We start from the raw sequence: 16413 nt of genomic DNA, 5'->3' as shown, positions 1-16413 counted from the left end.
GAGGACGAATGGAGGACGAAGCGTCTTCTGCTTCCTCAAACATGTTCCAGACGGGGTCACCGATGGCAGAACCAGCTTCTGTGTCTTCTTCATCAATCACTGGGTTTGAAATGACGACGATGATGAAATATGGTTAAATTCAGCCTCTAGTATTATATAGTCTCTTCACTAACCTTTACTAAATATAAATAGCAAAAAAGAATAAAAACTCCAAATAAAATTGATTCTGATTGGTTTTGGGCCTCAATTTGATAGAAAAATGTAAATTGGATTTAATTTACTCTTTTACAAAATTGAGGATGTATTTTTGGTTTATTGTGCTATTTTTATATATATTTTATACATTAACATTACATCTTACATAATTATAATCTTTTTTTAAATACGATTTTTATTTTCTAAACTAATTGGCTGTAATATTTTAAAGCCTTTATTGGGATGAACTCTGAGTCTGGTGCTTTTACCCTGAAGTCTATCCAACGCGTTTCCTGTTCTCTTATTGCGAAGGAGCTCCACCGGAAGTGGCTCCTTTACCTCGTAGCGGCTTATTAAATGTCAATTTTGGTTTTGTTTTTTTTACACAAAACCTGCGTCGCCTTAACTGAAGGGAGAAAATGTTCACACGGGCCAGTTTGAGGACGATATCCAGGAGTCAACCTCAGCAGAAGTAGACTTTACTGTAAGTTGTTTTATTCTTGTGTTGTTCTTCACCCTCTGAAGGGTAATCGTTAGCATGTTAGCTCCGGCGGGCTAGCGGCACAGCTGAGCAGCGGAGCTAACATGCTAACGTTCACTACGAGTTTATTAAAGGATGTTTTCGCCGGTAAGTGTGTTTTTAATCATCGCGTCTGTTTTGTAAGAGGAGGCTTGGAGCGGTGAACTGACATCTTCAGGGCAACACACACACACACACACACACACACACACACACACACACACACACACACACACACACACACACACACACACATGGAAATAGAAATACATATATACAGAGACACACACACACATACATGAAGGTAAAAACAGCCCCCGCAGGAATTGAATTGTTCAAATTACTGAATGTTTTTTAAATGAATGTGCGACAGTTTCCTGTTTCTTTGCCAATTTGGACGTGAATTAAATGTCCATGTGTTTCGTTTGTAGCTTTAATCGATGTAGAGAACGAGCTGAGACTCGCTCTGCTGCACGTGAAGCCAGAAATAATCCCTGTTAGGAACTCTGCAGCGTCTGTGGAGTGAAGCTGAACATGTTTCCTTCTAACAGTGTCTCACAGTGTCTCACAGTCTTTACAGTGTCTCACAGTCTCTAACAGTGTCTCCCAGTGTCTCCCAGTCTTTTACAGTCTCTCCCAGTGTCTCCCAGTCTTTTACAGTCTCTAACAGTGTCTCACAGTCTCTCACAGTGTCTCACAGTCTTTACAGTGTCTCACAGTCTCTAACAGTGTCTCCCAGTGTCTCCCAGTCTTTTACAGTCTCTATCAGTGTCTCACAGTCTTTTACAGTCTCTAACAGTGTCTCCCAGTCTTTTACAGTCTCTCACTGTGTCTCACAGTCTTTTACAGTCTCTATCAGTGTCTCACAGTCTTTTACAGTCTCTAACAGTGTCTCACAGTGTCTCACAGTCTTTTACAGTCTCCCCCAGTGTCTCCCAGTCTTTTACAGTCTCTATCAGTGTCTCACAGTCTTTTTCAGTCTCTCCCAGTGTCTCACAGTCTTTTACAGTCTTTTTCAGTCTCTCCCAGTGTCTCACAGTCTTTCACAGTCTCTAACAGTGTCTCCCAGTGTCTCACAGTCTCTCCCAGTGTCTCACAGTCTTTCACAGTCTTTCACAGTCTCCCACAGTCTCCCCCAGTGTCCCACAGTCTCCAGCAGGCGGACGAGCTGCTGCCATTGTTTTCCCACGTTTTCTTCTCAGTTTGTGTCTCCGGAGCTTCACCTTGACAAAATCCACAGCGGCTCAGTTACTCCGACCGTCTGATTCTCTTCACACGTCGCTGCTGCCAAGAGCATCGCGGCCTCCTGCCTCCCTCCTCCCTCCTCCTCCCTCCCTCCTCCTGCCTCCCTCCTCCCTCCTCCTCCCTCCTCCTCCCTCCTCCTCCCTCCTCCCTCCTCCCTCCTCCCTCCTCCCTCCTCCCTCCTCCCTCCTCCCTCCTCCCGCCTCCCTCCTCCTGCCTCCCTCCTCCTGCCTCCCTCCTCCCTCCTCCCGCCTCCCTCCTCCCTCCTCCCTCCTCCCTCCTCCTCCCTCCTCCTCCCTCCTCCTCCCTCCTCCCTCCTCCCTCCTCCCTCCTCCCTCCTCCCTCCTCCCTCCTCCCTCCTCCCTCCTCCCTCCTCCCTCCTCCCTCCTCCTGCCTCCCGCCTCCCGCCTCCCGCCTCCCGCCTCCCGCCTCCCGCCTCCCGCCTCCCGCCTCCCGCCTCCCGCCTCCCGCCTCCCGCCTCCCGCCTCCCGCCTCCCGCCTCCCGCCTCCCGCCTCCCTCCTCCCCCCTCCTCCCTCCTCCCTCCTCCCTCCTCCCTCCTGCCTCCTCCCGCCTCCCGCCTCCCTCCTCCCTCCTCCCTCCTCCCGCCTCCCTCCTCCCTCCTCCTCCCGGGACACATCTCCCGCCCTGTCCTCACCCGGTCCTCCCTGTCCTCTGCCGTTGTCCCCCAGGGTTCCGGCGGAGCGATGCCGGTGGAGAGCGGCAGCAGCGGCGCCGCCCGGCAGGCCAAGCAGAAGAGGAAGTCCCACAGTCTGTCCATCCGCAGGACCAACAGCACGGAGCAGCAGGAGCGCTCCGGCCTGCAGAGGGACGTCCTGGACGGACAGGTGAGGACGGACGCCGCACGTCCTCACGTCATTCCCTTAAAACGTCGTTCCCTTAAAACTTCGTTCCCTTAAAACATCGTCCCTTAAAACGTCATTCCCTTAAAACGTCGTCCCTTAAAACGCCATCCCTTAAAACGTCATTCCCTTAAAACGTCGTCCCTTAAAACGCCGTCCCTTAAAACGCCGTCCCTTAAAACGTCATTCCCTTAAAACGTCGTTCCCTTAAAACATCGTCCCTCAAAACGTCGTCCCTTAAAACGTCGTGTTTCAAACCGTCGTCCCTCAACCCGACCCGTGGGACCGGGTTCTGATTTAGACCTGGACCCGTGGGACCGGGTCCTGATTCAGACCTGTATGAAAGGCGGTCCCGTCCCCCCTTCATGACCTTTGTGTTTCCGGCTGCCGGTCCAGTCCTCCGACACTCTGGACTCTCTGCTGAGGACGGAGGTGAGTTCCTGCTAGACGTAGAACGTTAGAGCAGCTTCTACTGGTGTAGCTCTGCCGTAGCTGAGGTTCTATTAGCGTCCCGGGAGTTTTGTCTTCGCACGTGTTTCCGTAGCAACGACTTCTTGTCGTCTGAACGACCCGAGCTGTTCTGGTAGCATTCATGTTACAGGGCGAGAGTTCAGAGAGACAGGAAGTCGCTCCCTCACTATGTTAGCACTATGTTCGCACTGTTAGCACTGTTATCACTGTGGTAGCACTGTGTTAAGACTGTTAGCACTGTGTTCGCCCTGTGTTAGCACTGTGTTAGCACTGTGTTAGCACTGTGTTAGCACTGTGTTAGCACTGTGTTATCACTGTGTTAGCACTGTTATCACTGTGTTAGCCCTGTGTTATCACTGTGTTAGCCCTGTGTTAGCCCTGTGTTAGCCCTGTGTTATCACTGTGTTAGCACTGTGTTAGCACTGTGTTAGCCCTGTGTTATCACTGTGTTAGCACTGTTATCACTGTGTTAGCCCTGTGTTATCACTGTGTTAGCCCTGTGTTAGCCCTGTGTTAGCCCTGTGTTATCACTGTGTTAGCCCTGTGTTATCACTGTGTTATCACTGTGTTAGCACTGTGTTAGCCCTGTGTTATCACTGTGTTAGCACTGTGTTAGCCCTGTGTTAGCCCTGTGTTAGCACTGTTATCACTGTGTTAGCACTGTGTTATCACTGTGTTAGCCCTGTGTTAGCACTGTTAGCACTGTGTTAGCCCTGTGTTATCACTGTGTTAGCACTGTGTTAGCACTGTTAGCACTGTGTTAGCACTGTGTTATCACTGTGTTAGCCCTGTGTTTGCCCTGTGTTTGCCCTGTGTTATCACTGTGTTAGCCCTGTTAGCACTGTGTTATCACTGTGTTAGCACTGTTATCACTGTGATAGCACTGTGTTAGCCCTGTGTTAGCACTGTTAGCACTGTGTTAGCCCTGTTATCACTGTTAGCCCTGTGTTATCACTGTGTTAACACTGTTAGCACTGTTCGCTCGCCTGCTACAATTCTCTGTTGAATACTTCATGTTTGACCCTGAAGCAGGAGTTCAGGCTTTTCACATTAAAACACCCGGTGTTGGTTCTGGAGAGGAAACTTGTGTCATTGCAGGTTATTGTGTACGGTGATGTAGAACGTCTGCGTACAGCGGTGATGACGGCGCCACCTGCTGGTTGTTCTGTCGCCCCCAGGACTCCAAACTGCCCCCCCCCCTGAGGACCAACCTGCTGGACCTGTTCAGTCAGATCGAGAGGGAGTTTGAGAACCTCTACATCGAGAACCTGGAGTGTGAGTCCCGCTCGTCCGCCACATTAACTCAGCGAGCTTTTATTTTGACATGTTTGGAGTCCGAGGGTTGGGGCCAGACCCCAGTGGAAGGCTGTGCACGATGTTTCACTTCTGACACTGGACAACAAACCAGAACGACCCGCGACCAGTATCAGGAGGTGTTTCGGATTAACTGGTTCCCATGCTAACTGGTGACCTCGTTCCTCCAGCGTCTGCTTTTCACTGCAGACGTTAAAAAACCACGATCGGAACCCGTCCTGGAGTTGTGTTGATGTGTTGTTGTGTTGATGTGTTGTGTTGTCACGTTGATGTGTTGTTGTGTAGTTGTGTTATTGTGTTGATGTGTTGTGTTGTGTTGATGTGTTGTTGTGCTGATGTGTTGATGTGTTGTTGTCCTGATGTGTTGTTGTGTTGTCACGTTGTCGTGTTGATGTGTTGTTGTGCTGATGTGTTGTTGTGCTGATGTGTTGTTGTGTTGTTACGTTGTCGTGTTGATGTGTTGTTGTGCTGATGTGTTGTTGTGTTGATGTGTTGTTGTGTTGATGTGTAGTTGTGTTGATGTGTTATTGTGTTGATGTGTTGTTGTGCTGATGTGTTGTTGTGTTGATGTGTTGTTGTGTTGATGTGTTGTTGTGTTATTGTGTTGATGTGTTGTTGTGTTATTGTGTTATTGTGTTATTGTGTTGTTGTGTTATTGTGTTGATGTGTTGTGTAGTTGTGTTGTGTAGATGTGTAGATGTGTTGTGTTATTGTGTTGTTGTGTAGTTGTGTTGGAGGCCACTGAACCACATTTCCATTAAAAGTGTTGCAGCGTTCGTTTGTCTTGTTTTAACATCGGCTGCTGCCAGAGGTCACCAGTTAGCAGGGACACCAGTGAAACCGAAACACCGGCCGGCTGCAGAAGTGAACCTGCGTCACCTCCGTCACCTGCATCACCTCCGTCAACTCTGTCACCTCCATCACCTGCGTCACCTCCATCACCTCTGTCACCTGCATCACCTCCGTCACCTCCGTCATGCGTTTTTCCTTCCAGTGCGCAGAGAGATCGACACGCTGAACGACCGTATGTCCGGCGAAGGACAAACTCTGGAGGGAGCAGATTTAGCTAAAGGAGCCCTGAAGACAAAAGGTGAGTCCCGCCCCCTCCTCCGCCCCTCCTCCGCCCCCCCCCCTCCACCCATCTGACCCTGGTACGTCTCCTGACCGCTGCCCTGGTGTCTTCCAGCGAGTCACAGCACCAGCCAGCTGTCCCAGAAGCTGAAGACCACCTACAAGGCCTCCACCAGCAAGGTGAGTGGCTCCGCCTCCAACTCCGCCTCCGCCTCCACCTGTTGTCGTCATGTGGTTGGTTGTCGTCGTCGTCGTCATGGTGACTCCAAACCCTCCGGCTGCTCGTTGTGTGTTTCACCGTTTCTCTTCTGCTCGTAGCCGCGTTCAAATTCTTGCCATGCCAGAGTGTCTGGATCCCGCAACTTCAGCGTAACCAGCTGGGAGTTGTGGGGCGGAGACTCATGGGTAACGTTTCATTTCTCCCCTCCTCCTCCTCCTCCTCCTCCTCCTCATTCTCCTCCCTCCCCTCCTCCTCCTCCTCCTCCTCCTCATTCTCCTTCTCCTCCTCCTCCTCTCTTCCTCCTCATTCTCCTGCTCATTCTCCTGCTCCTCCCTCTCCTCATTCTCCTCCTCCTCCTCATTCTCCTCCCTCTCCTCCTCCTCATTCTCCTCCTCCTCCTCATTCTCCTCCCTCTCCTCATTCTCCTTCTCCTCCTCCTCCTCCTCCTCATTCTCCTCCTCCTCATTCTCCTCCCTCTCCTCATTCTCCTCCTCCTCCTCCTCCTCATTCTCCTCCTCCTCATTCTCCTCCCTCTCCTCATTCTCCTCCCTCTCCTCATTCTCCTTCTCCTCCTCCTCCTCCTCCTCATTCTCCTCCTCCTCATTCTCCTCCCTCTCCTCATTCTCCTTCTCCTCCTCCTCCTCTCTTCCTCCTCATTCTCCTGCTCCTCCCTCTCCTCATTCTCCTCCTCCTCCTCCTCCTCATTCTCCTCCTCCTCCTGCTCCTCCTCCTCATTCTCCTCCCTCTCCTCATTCTCCTGCTCCTCCTCCTCCTCCTGCTCCTCCTCCTCCTGCTCCTCCTCCTCCTCCTCATTCTCCTCCTCCTCCTGCTCCTCCTCCTCATTCTCCTCCCTCTCCTCATTCTCCTGCTCCTCCTCCTCCTCCTCCTCCTCCTCATTCTCCTCCTCCTCCTGCTCCTCCTCCTCATTCTCCTCCCTCTCCTCATTCTCCTGCTCCTCCTCCTCCTCCTGCTCCTCCCTCTCCTCATTCTCCTCCTCCTCCTCCTCCTGCTCCTCCCTCTCCTCATTCTCCTCATTCTCCTCCTCCTCCTTCTCCTCTCCTCTCTCCTCCACCTCCTCCTCCTCCTCCTCCTCCTGAGCAGCCCCGGCCGGGTGAGGACGCTCCGTCCCCCAGAGACTTGGTCGTTCAAATGTAGGCTTGACTCTTCTTCAGTCCAGGACGAGAGACAAACTGTCCCTCGTCTCAGTAACGCCTCCTCCTGCTGCTCCTCCTGCTGCTCCTCCTGCTGCTCCTCTTGTTGCTCCTCGCCTCCTCGTCTCCTCGTCGTTCTTCACGCTCTTAACGCCTCAACGCCACGCTGAGGAATCACTGTATAGAATCACTATTTGTATATTTTCTATTTACTCTATTTTCTAAAATAATATTACAATAAAAATAATATTACATTAATAATAACACTATAAAAATAATATTACATTAATAATAACACAATAAAAATAATATTACATCAATAATAATAATATGACATTAATAATAATAATATTACACAGTAACATTGAAAACCTTGTAGTTTTCATGTGGCGCCACTAGTGGGTGCTGTTGTAACCAACATCCTTTCTAATGTACAGAGATGAACCTGAACCTCCTCCTCCTCCCTGAACCTCCCTGACCCACCTCCTCCTCCTGCTCTTCCCCCCCTCTCCTCCTCCTCCCTGACCCACCTCCTCCTCCTCCTCCCTGACCCTCCTCCTCCTCCTCCTCCTGCTCCTCCTCTCCGCTGCTGCTCCTCAATCCTCACCGGTTCTAAACCTTCTGCTCTGTGTTCCATCATGTCTGTCAAATGAAAAGATCCATTCACACTGATGCAATTAATCACAAGAGAAGAAGGGGGGGGGGGTGACACACACACACACACACACACACACACACACACACACACACACACACACACACACACACACACAACACACACACAACACACACAGGTGATGACGTGTCTCTATCTGCTCTTCCAGTTGGAACTTATTTAGCGGTTTGTTCCCCAAACCTCCGGAGGGTCTCGTCTGTATCGTCCCCATCTTTAATGTAAACACCTGACGACCTGGATTAAACACCACTCACCCGTTTCTCAGCCCCCCTCCCCTCCCCCAGCCCTCCCGTCCCCTTCCCCCCCCCAGATGTTTTCTCTCAGTTTGCACTGACAGTAACAGGTCTGGTTGTTGAGGGTCTGGTTGTTCCTCCTGCCAGGACCCAAGTGAATGAACGCTTGTTCGCTGTTCCCTCAGTTCTGCCGCTCCCTCCCCCCCCCCCCCCCCCCCCACCCTACCCCCACCCCCCCGCTGCAGACCGAGCTCCCGCACCGCCCCGCAAACCGTCAAATCAGCAGAATTCAGGGACAGTTCAGTGCTCTAGAGACGGACTTGGTCCTGGACCTGGACCTGGACCTGGTCCCGGTCCTGGTCCCGGTCCTGGTCCTGGTCCTGGTTTCTGGTCCTGGTCCTGGTCCGTGTCTCTAACGGAGTCAGAGGACTTAGACCAGGGGTCGGCAACCGGCGGCTCCGGAGCCATGCGGCTCTTTGATCCCTCCACTGCGGCTCTTTGATCCCTCCACTGCGGCTCTTTGATCCCTCACTACGGCTCCTGGAGCCTCCGTCCCACTGCAGTTCATCCTGGAGGGACGTAAGGAGGCAAGGCCACCCAGAGAGGGACGTAAGGAGGCAAGGCCACCCAGAGAGGGACGTAAGGAGGCAAGGCCACCCAGAGAGGGACGTAAGGAGGCAAGGCCACCCAGAGAGGGACGTAGGAGGCAAGGCCACCAGAGAGGGACGTAAGGAGGCAAGGCCACCCAGAGAGGACGTAAGGAGGCAAGGCCACCCAGAGAGGGACGTAAGGAGGCAAGGCCACCCAGAGCGCAGTCCCCCCTACAAAGAGTGGTCAAATGTAGGGTCGTGAACGACGCAGCGACGTGACGTCATTACAACAATAAAAGCATGAAGAACGTAGAATTGCGGCTGCAGGTCATGACAGCGACTCAACTGGTGTCTGAAGCTGGGAGCTTCCTGTACCTTTCACAGTAAAAGCCCACAGTTCCAGGAGGTTCATTCCAGACTTGTTGAGAGTGACGGAACATTCTAGTGAATTCCACAACAACTACAGGACATTAAAGACACACCATCACACTCATGGTTCTAACAATCCACATCTCCACATTTATCTTCCATTTTAATAATGTGGAGCGATAAAGGAGCTGAGAGCTGCAATGCATTCTGGGAGTTTCTGTTTGCGGTGTTTTAAATGTAATTATTGGGGGTGATGTTAGGTTTGTAGTGTTTTTGTTGCTCAGTTCATGTAGTTTAAGTTTATTAGTTGTAAGTCGTCAACCAGCAGTGAAGAAGGTTTTGTGTGTCGTGTCGTCCTGGCGTGGTCTTCCTGTGGGACTGTCAAAATAAAATGTGTACAGAGTTCAGTGGCAAACGGGACCAAGTGGCTCTTTGAGCATTAAAGGTTGCCGACCCCCCGGACCTAGAGACATGTAGGACGAGACCAGAGAGATTTGACGTGGCGGGTGCAGCGGCTCCGTCTGCGTCCGGCCTCGGACCCTGCAGCCCTACTGCAGCCCTACTGCAGCCCTACAGCCCTACAGCCCCCCCGCGGCTCACGGCGCTCCCTTGTCTCCCGGCAGATCGTGTCCAGCTTCAAGGCCACGACGTCCCGGGGCCGTGTGCCAGCTGGTCCGCGAGTACGCCGGACACCGGGACGGCATCTGGGACCTGAGCGTGACCCGGACCCAGCCGGTGGTTCTGGGCACCGCCTCCGCCGGTGAGCCGGGACCCCCCCCACCCCACCCCCCCCACCGTCACTTCCTGTTTGGGCGCAGCGGGTGTTTACGGTGTTGTTGTTGTTGTTGACCCACAGACCACACCGCCATGCTGTGGAGCATCGAGACGGGGAAGTGCCTCCTCAAATACACCGGCCATCAGGGCTCAGGTACGGTACGGTCCACGGTCCGGTACGGTCCGGTCCACGGTCCAGGTTCTAGACTCCAGGAGTCCAGACCCACCGGGGGTCTGCAGTTTGACCCCTTTGACACGTTGTTTCCTCAAAAACCTCCATCAGCAGGAGAAAAACTGCGTCACTGCTTGAAGTTCTCTTCTCCTGTTAGTGGACGAACGTCTAGAACATCCTGGTTTCCTGGTTCCTGGTCCTGATGGGACGGTTCCTGAGGAAAGAACCACGATTGATCTAGATCAGTGTTTTTCAACCTTTTTGAGCCAAGGAACACTTTTTTGTTTGGAAAAATCCTGAGTCACACCACTCAGTAGTCTATATATATATATATATATATATATACATATACATATAAATCAGTGTTTTTCAACCACTGCTCTGCGGCACACTGGTGTTTCCTCCAGATCGTCAGCTGAGTCGTGGGAAATTATCACATTTCACATTTTTTTCTAAAAACCTTTGTTCTCACAGCGACAGTGTGTTGCAGAGTAATCATGTATAAATACTCTTCACCACTAGAGGGCAGCACAGAACTTGGCCGGTGAAATGTAAAGTGACAGACGTCAGTGTGGTTCATCTCCACCTCCTGCTACCATCTTGTATCAAAGTACTGTGTCAGTGACAGTGATGGAGAAGTTTTTGATATAGTTTCCTGTCTCCACAGTATATTTATATTTTGTCTCCGCAGTATATTTACTTTATAGCCTCTGTCTCCACAGTATATTTATATTTTGTCTCCACAGTATATTTACATTTTGTCTCCACAGTATATTTACATTTTGTCTCCACAGTATATTTATAATTTCTGTCTCCACAGTATATTTACATTTTGTCTCCACAGTATATTTACATTTTGTCTCCACAGTATATTTACCGTCTGTCTCCAAAGTATATTTATAGTTTGTCTCCACAGTATATTTACATTTTGTCTCCACAGTATATTTACATTTTGTCTCCACAGTATATTTATAATTTCTGTCTCCACAGTATATTTACATTTTGTCTCCACAGTATATTTACATTTTGTCTCCACAGTATATTTATAATTTCTGTCTCCACAGTATATTTACATTTTGTCTCCACAGTATATTTACATTTTGTCTCCACAGTATATTTACATTTTGTCTCCACAGTATATTTATAATTTCTGTCTCCACAGTATATTTACATTTTGTCTCCACAGTATATTTACATTTTGTCTCCACAGTATATTTATAATTTCTGTCTCCACAGTATATTTACATTTTGTCTCCACAGTATATTTACATTTTGTCTCCACAGTATATTTACATTTTGTCTCCACAGTATATTTATAATTTCTGTCTCCACAGTATATTTACATTTTGTCTCCACAGTATATTTACATTTTGTCTCCACAGTATATTTACATTTTGTCTCCACAGTATATTTATAATTTCTGTCTCCACAGTATATTTACATTTTGTCTCCACAGTATATTTACATTTTGTCTCCACAGTATATTTATAATTTCTGTCTCCACAGTATATTTACATTTTGTCTCCACAGTATATTTACATTTTGTCTCCACAGTATATTTACATTTTGTCTCCACAGTATATTTACCGTCTGTCTCCAAAGTATATTTATAGTTTGTCTCCACAGTATATTTACTTTACAGTCTCTGTCTCCACAGTGAACTCCATCAAGTTCCACCCCACTGAGCAGGTCGCCCTCACAGGTAACCCGCCCCCCCCCCCTCACCCCCCCCTCCCCCCCCCCCCCCCCCCCCCCCCCCCGCCGGGTGCAGCAGAGAAAGTACCGCAGAAACACGTGTATTTTTTAAAAGTTTTCCTCACGTCTCAGTGCGTGTGAAGACGTTTCTGCTCGACTTTTTCTGTTTCCTGCTGTTTTTACGGAAAGTTTACAAACAAATCCTGAATCGTCCTCGTCCTCGTCCTCCTCAGCATCTGGAGACCAAACTGCCCACATCTGGAGGTACCTGGTGCAGCTGCCCACCCCCCAGCCCGTCTCCGACGTCAGTGTGAGCACACACACACACACACACACACACACACACACACAGTTGTGGGGGACTGACCCCCCCCACCCGGTGTTTCGTCCTCTCCGTGGACAGCAGCAGACGCCCTGCGAAGACGAGGTGGACTTCTCGGACAAGGACGACGTGGACGGCGAGGTGGAGGGGCCCAGCGACCCCCCCCTCCCTGCGCCTGGCCTCCACCACCCTGCGCAGCCACCAGGGGGTGGTGATCGCCGCCGACTGGCTGGTGGGGGGGAAGCAGGTGGTGACGGCGTCCTGGGACCGAGCCGCCAACCTGTACGACGTGGAGACGTCGGAGCTCGTCCACTCGCTCACAGGTACGGAGCAGCGTCCCCACAAAGGACAGCGTCCCCACAAGGAACAACGTCCCCACAAAGGAATGTCCCCAAAAAGAAAAAACGTCCCCACAAGGAACAATGTCCCCACAAAGGAATGTCCCCAAAAAGAAAAAACGTCCCCACAAAGGACAACGTCCCCAAAAAAAGTATCTAAAAAGAAAAACGTCCCCACAAAGGACAGCGTCCCCACAAAGAAAAACGTCCCCACAAAGGACAGCGTCCCCACAAAGAAAAACGTCCCCACAAAGGACAGCGTCCCCAAAAAAGTCTCCAAAAAGAAAAACGTCCCCACAAAGAAAAACGTCCCCACAAAGAAAAACGTCCCCACAAAGAAAAACGTCCCCACAAAGAAAAACGTCCCCACAAAGAAAAACGTCCCCACAAAGAAAAATGTCCCCACAAAGGACAGCGTCCCCACAAAGAAAAACGTCCCCACAAAGAACAACGTCCCCAAAAAAAGTCTCCAAAAAGAAAAACGTCTCCAAAAAGAAAAACGTCCCAAAAAGAAAAACATCCCAAAAAATTAAATGTCCCCAAAATGAAAAACGTCCCCAAAAAGAAAATCGTCCCCAAAAAGAAAATCGTCTCCAAAAAGAAAATCGTCTCCAAAACGAAAATCGTCCCCAAAAAGAAAATGTCCCCAAAAAGAAAGACGTCTCCAAAAAGAAAGTCTCCAAAAAGAAAAAGTCCCCAAAAAAGAAAAAGTCCCCAAAAAGAAAGACGTCTCCAAAAAGAAAGTCTCCAAAAAGAAAAAGTCCCCAAAAAAGAAAAAGTCCCCAAAAAGAAAGACGTCCCAAAAAGGAAAACGTCCCCAAAAAGGAAAACGCCCTCAAACAGAAAAAGGTCTCCAAAAACAAAAAACGTCCCCCAAAAAAACCCGTTTCAAAAAAGAAAAACGTCTCCAAAATGAAAATCGTCTCCAAAAAGAAAAAGTCCCCAAAAAATTAAATGTCCCCAAAATGAAAAACGTCTCAAACAGAAAAATGTCTCCACAAAGAAAAACGTCTCATAAAAGAAAGACGTCTCCAAAGAGAAAAACAGAAGGTTCATCTTGAGCTAAAAGCTGCAGAACCAATCTACAGAACTGCCCCCCCCCCCCATCCCCCCGTCTCCCCCCAGGTCACGACCAGGAGCTGACCCACTGCTGCACCCACCCCACCCAGCGCCTGGTGGTCACCTCCTCCAGAGACACCACCTTCAGACTGTGGGACTTCAGGGACCCGTCCATCCACTCCGTCAACGTGTTCCAGGGACACACCGAGTCAGTGGCACACACACACACACACACACACACACACACACACACACACGTTGTATTGCGGCAGGATTTTCACTGCAGAATTGCATTTTTGAATTTTTGTTTAAAGCAATAAGTAATTTGTTGCCGTCTTCACAGCAGGAAGCCTGTTACTGCTAACTTACTGCTTATAGTCCGGAAATTACATTGTTTTGTTTTGTTTAGTTTTTCTTTAATTTTTATGAGAATAAAATCATCGCAGCTCATTTTCGAGCTTCTCAGCTTCAATATGAGGTTTAGCGTGTGTCGCTAGCTGGAGCAGAAGACGAGCTGCGGCGGTTTCAGTGGAGCTTTCTGTGTAGCAGAGCAGGAGACCTATCCAAGATGGCCGCTCTGTAGCGTCAACAGGAAGTGATGTAGCACAGCGGTGTTGACGAGCTGCAGCACCACCTTCTTTCCTCCCGCAGCACCGTGACGTCGGCCGTCTTCACCCTGGGGGACAACGTGGTCTCTGGGAGTGACGACCGGACCGTCAAGGTCTGGGACCTGAAGAACATGAGGTCCCCCATCGCCACCATCCGCACTGACTCCGCCGTCAACAGGTGAGGACTCCTGGTGGAACACTCACCTGGTACAACACACCTGGTGGAACACCTGGTAGAACACTCACCTGGTGGAACACACCTGGTACAACACTCACCTGTTAGAACACTTCTGGTAGAACACCTGGTGGAACACCTGGTAGAACTCACCTGGTAGAACTCACCTCGTGGAACACCTGGTGGAACACTCACCTGGTGGAACACCTGGTAGAACACTCATCTGGTGGAACACCAGGTAGAACACACCTGGTAGAACACTCACCTGGTGGAACACACCTGGTAGAACACTCACCTGGTGGAACACACCTGGTACAACACTCACCTGTTAGAACACTTCTGGTAGAACACCTGGTAGAACTCACCTGGTAGAACTCACCTCGTGGAACACCTGGTGGAACACTCACCTGGTGGAACACCTGGTGGAACACCTGGTAGAACACTCATCTGGTGGAACACCAGGTAGAACACACCTGGTAGAACACCTGGTAGAACACACCTGACAGAACACACACCTGATGGAACACTTACCTGGTACAACACTCACCTGTTCGAACACTTCTGGTAGAACACCTGGTAGAACTCACCTGGTAGAACTCACCTGGTAGAACTCACCTCGTGGAACACCTGGTGGAACACTCACCTGGTGGAACACCTGGTAGAACACTCATCTGGTGGAACACCAGGTAGAACACACCTGGTAGAACACCTGGTAGAACACACCTGGCAGAACACACACCTGATGGAACACTTACCTGGTACAACACTCACCTGTTCGAACACTTCTGGTAGAACACCTGGTGGAACTCACCTGGTAGAACACCTGGTGGAACTCACCTGGTAGAACACCTGGTAGAACACCTGGTAGAACACACCTGGCAGAACACACACCTGATGGAACACTTACCTGGTACAACACTCACCTGTTCGAACACTTCTGGTAGAACTCACCTGTTCGAACACTTCTGGTAGAACACCTGGTGGAACTCACCTGGTAGAACACCTGGTGGAACTCACCTGGTAGAACACCTGGTAGAACACTCCTGGTAGAACACACACCTGGTAGAACACTCACTTGCAGCTGATGACAGATGTTCCCTGGTGTTCCTGATGTTCCTGGTGTTCCTGATGTTCCCTGGTGTTCCTGGTGTTCCTGATGTCCCTGATGTTCCTGGTGTTCCTGATGTTCCTGGTGTTCCTGGTGTTCCTGGTTCTCAGGATCAGCGTGTCGACCAACCAGAAGATCGTGGCTCTTCCTCACGACAACCGTCAGGTCCGGCTGTTCGACATGTCGGCAGTGAGACTGGCCAGACTGCCCCGGAGCAACAGACAGGTCAGTGGAGCGCCACGCCTGAGAACCCTCTGAGAACCCTCTGAGAACCCTCTGAGAACCATGTGTGTGTGTGTGTGTGTGTCAGGGCCACCAGAGGATGGTGTGCTGCTCCACCTGGTGTGAAGAAAACTCCACCTGCAATCTTTTCACCTGCGGCTTCGACCGGCAGGCGATTGGCTGGAACATCAACATCCCCGCCCTGCTGCAGGAGAAGTGAACCTCCTGCTGCTCCTCCTGCTCCTCCTGCTGCTCCTGCTGCTCCTGCTGCTGCTCCTCCTGCTGCTCCCCCTCCCCCCTCCTCCTCCTCCTCCTCCTCCATCCATCTTCTCCATCAGCTGTGAAGTGTAGTTTTTCTCCTCCTCTCCTCCTCCTCTTCCTCTTCCTCTCCTCCTCCTGTTCCTCCTCCTCCTGCTCCTGCTCCTCCTCCTTCTCTTCCTCCTGCTCCTCTTCCTCCTGCTCCTCCCCCTCCCTCCTCCTGCTCCTCCCCCTCCCTCCTCCTCCTCCCTCCATCTTCTCCATCAGCTGTGAAGTGTAGTTTTCTCCTCCTCTCCTCCTCCTCTTCCTCTCCTCCTCCTGTTCCTCCTCCTCCTGCTCCTGCTCCTCCTCTTTCTCTTCCTCCTGCTCCTCTTCCTCCTGCTCCTCCCCCTCCCTCCTCCTCCTCCTCCCTCCATCTTCTCCATCAGCTGAGAAGTGTAGTTTTCTCCTCCTCCTCCCTCCTGCTCCTCCTCTTCCTCCTCCTCCCTCCTCCTCCTCCTCTTCCTCCTCTTCCTCTTTCCCCCCTCCCTCCTCCACCCTCCCTCCTCCTCCTCTTCCTCCTCCTCCCTCCTCTTCCTCCTCTTCCTCTTCCCCCCCTCCCTCCTCCACCCTCCTCATCCTCCTCCTCCTCCTCTCCTTGGACGGAGTGAAAGAGGAGAAAAGTCCTTTGATCTTCATGTTTGATGTCCTGATATCTAATCTCCGTGAGCCACAACATTATGACCTGCTAGAGGGGAGACGTGTGTTCCTACATACAGAGAGGAGGACG

General features: G+C 50.7%; 1 protein-coding gene across 1 annotated transcript; it reads left to right on the top strand.

Annotated features, from left to right (window-relative positions):
• The first annotated feature begins 528 nt into the window (after nucleotides 1–528).
• LOC308135353 (WD repeat-containing protein 37-like) lies at nucleotides 529–16064 on the top strand. The gene is given in 16 exon segments (XM_080503282.1): nucleotides 529–679; nucleotides 2648–2803; nucleotides 4468–4564; nucleotides 5598–5693; nucleotides 5790–5854; nucleotides 9537–9569; nucleotides 9571–9673; nucleotides 9770–9841; nucleotides 11517–11561; nucleotides 11788–11864; nucleotides 11961–12035; nucleotides 12037–12199; nucleotides 13340–13481; nucleotides 13925–14059; nucleotides 15275–15389; nucleotides 15475–16064. Coding segments are annotated over 15 exon segments (1491 nt in total). The 5' UTR covers nucleotides 529–679; nucleotides 2648–2662; the 3' UTR covers nucleotides 15607–16064.
• The last annotated feature ends 349 nt before the right edge of the window (nucleotides 16065–16413 follow it).

Source organism: Blennius ocellaris (assembly GCF_963422515.1).
Source record: "Blennius ocellaris genome assembly, chromosome: 10".
Classification (NCBI taxonomy): Eukaryota; Metazoa; Chordata; class Actinopteri; order Blenniiformes; family Blenniidae; genus Blennius; species Blennius ocellaris.
Note: the sequence above shows the minus strand (reverse complement) of the source record. Positions and strands in the feature narration are given on the sequence as shown.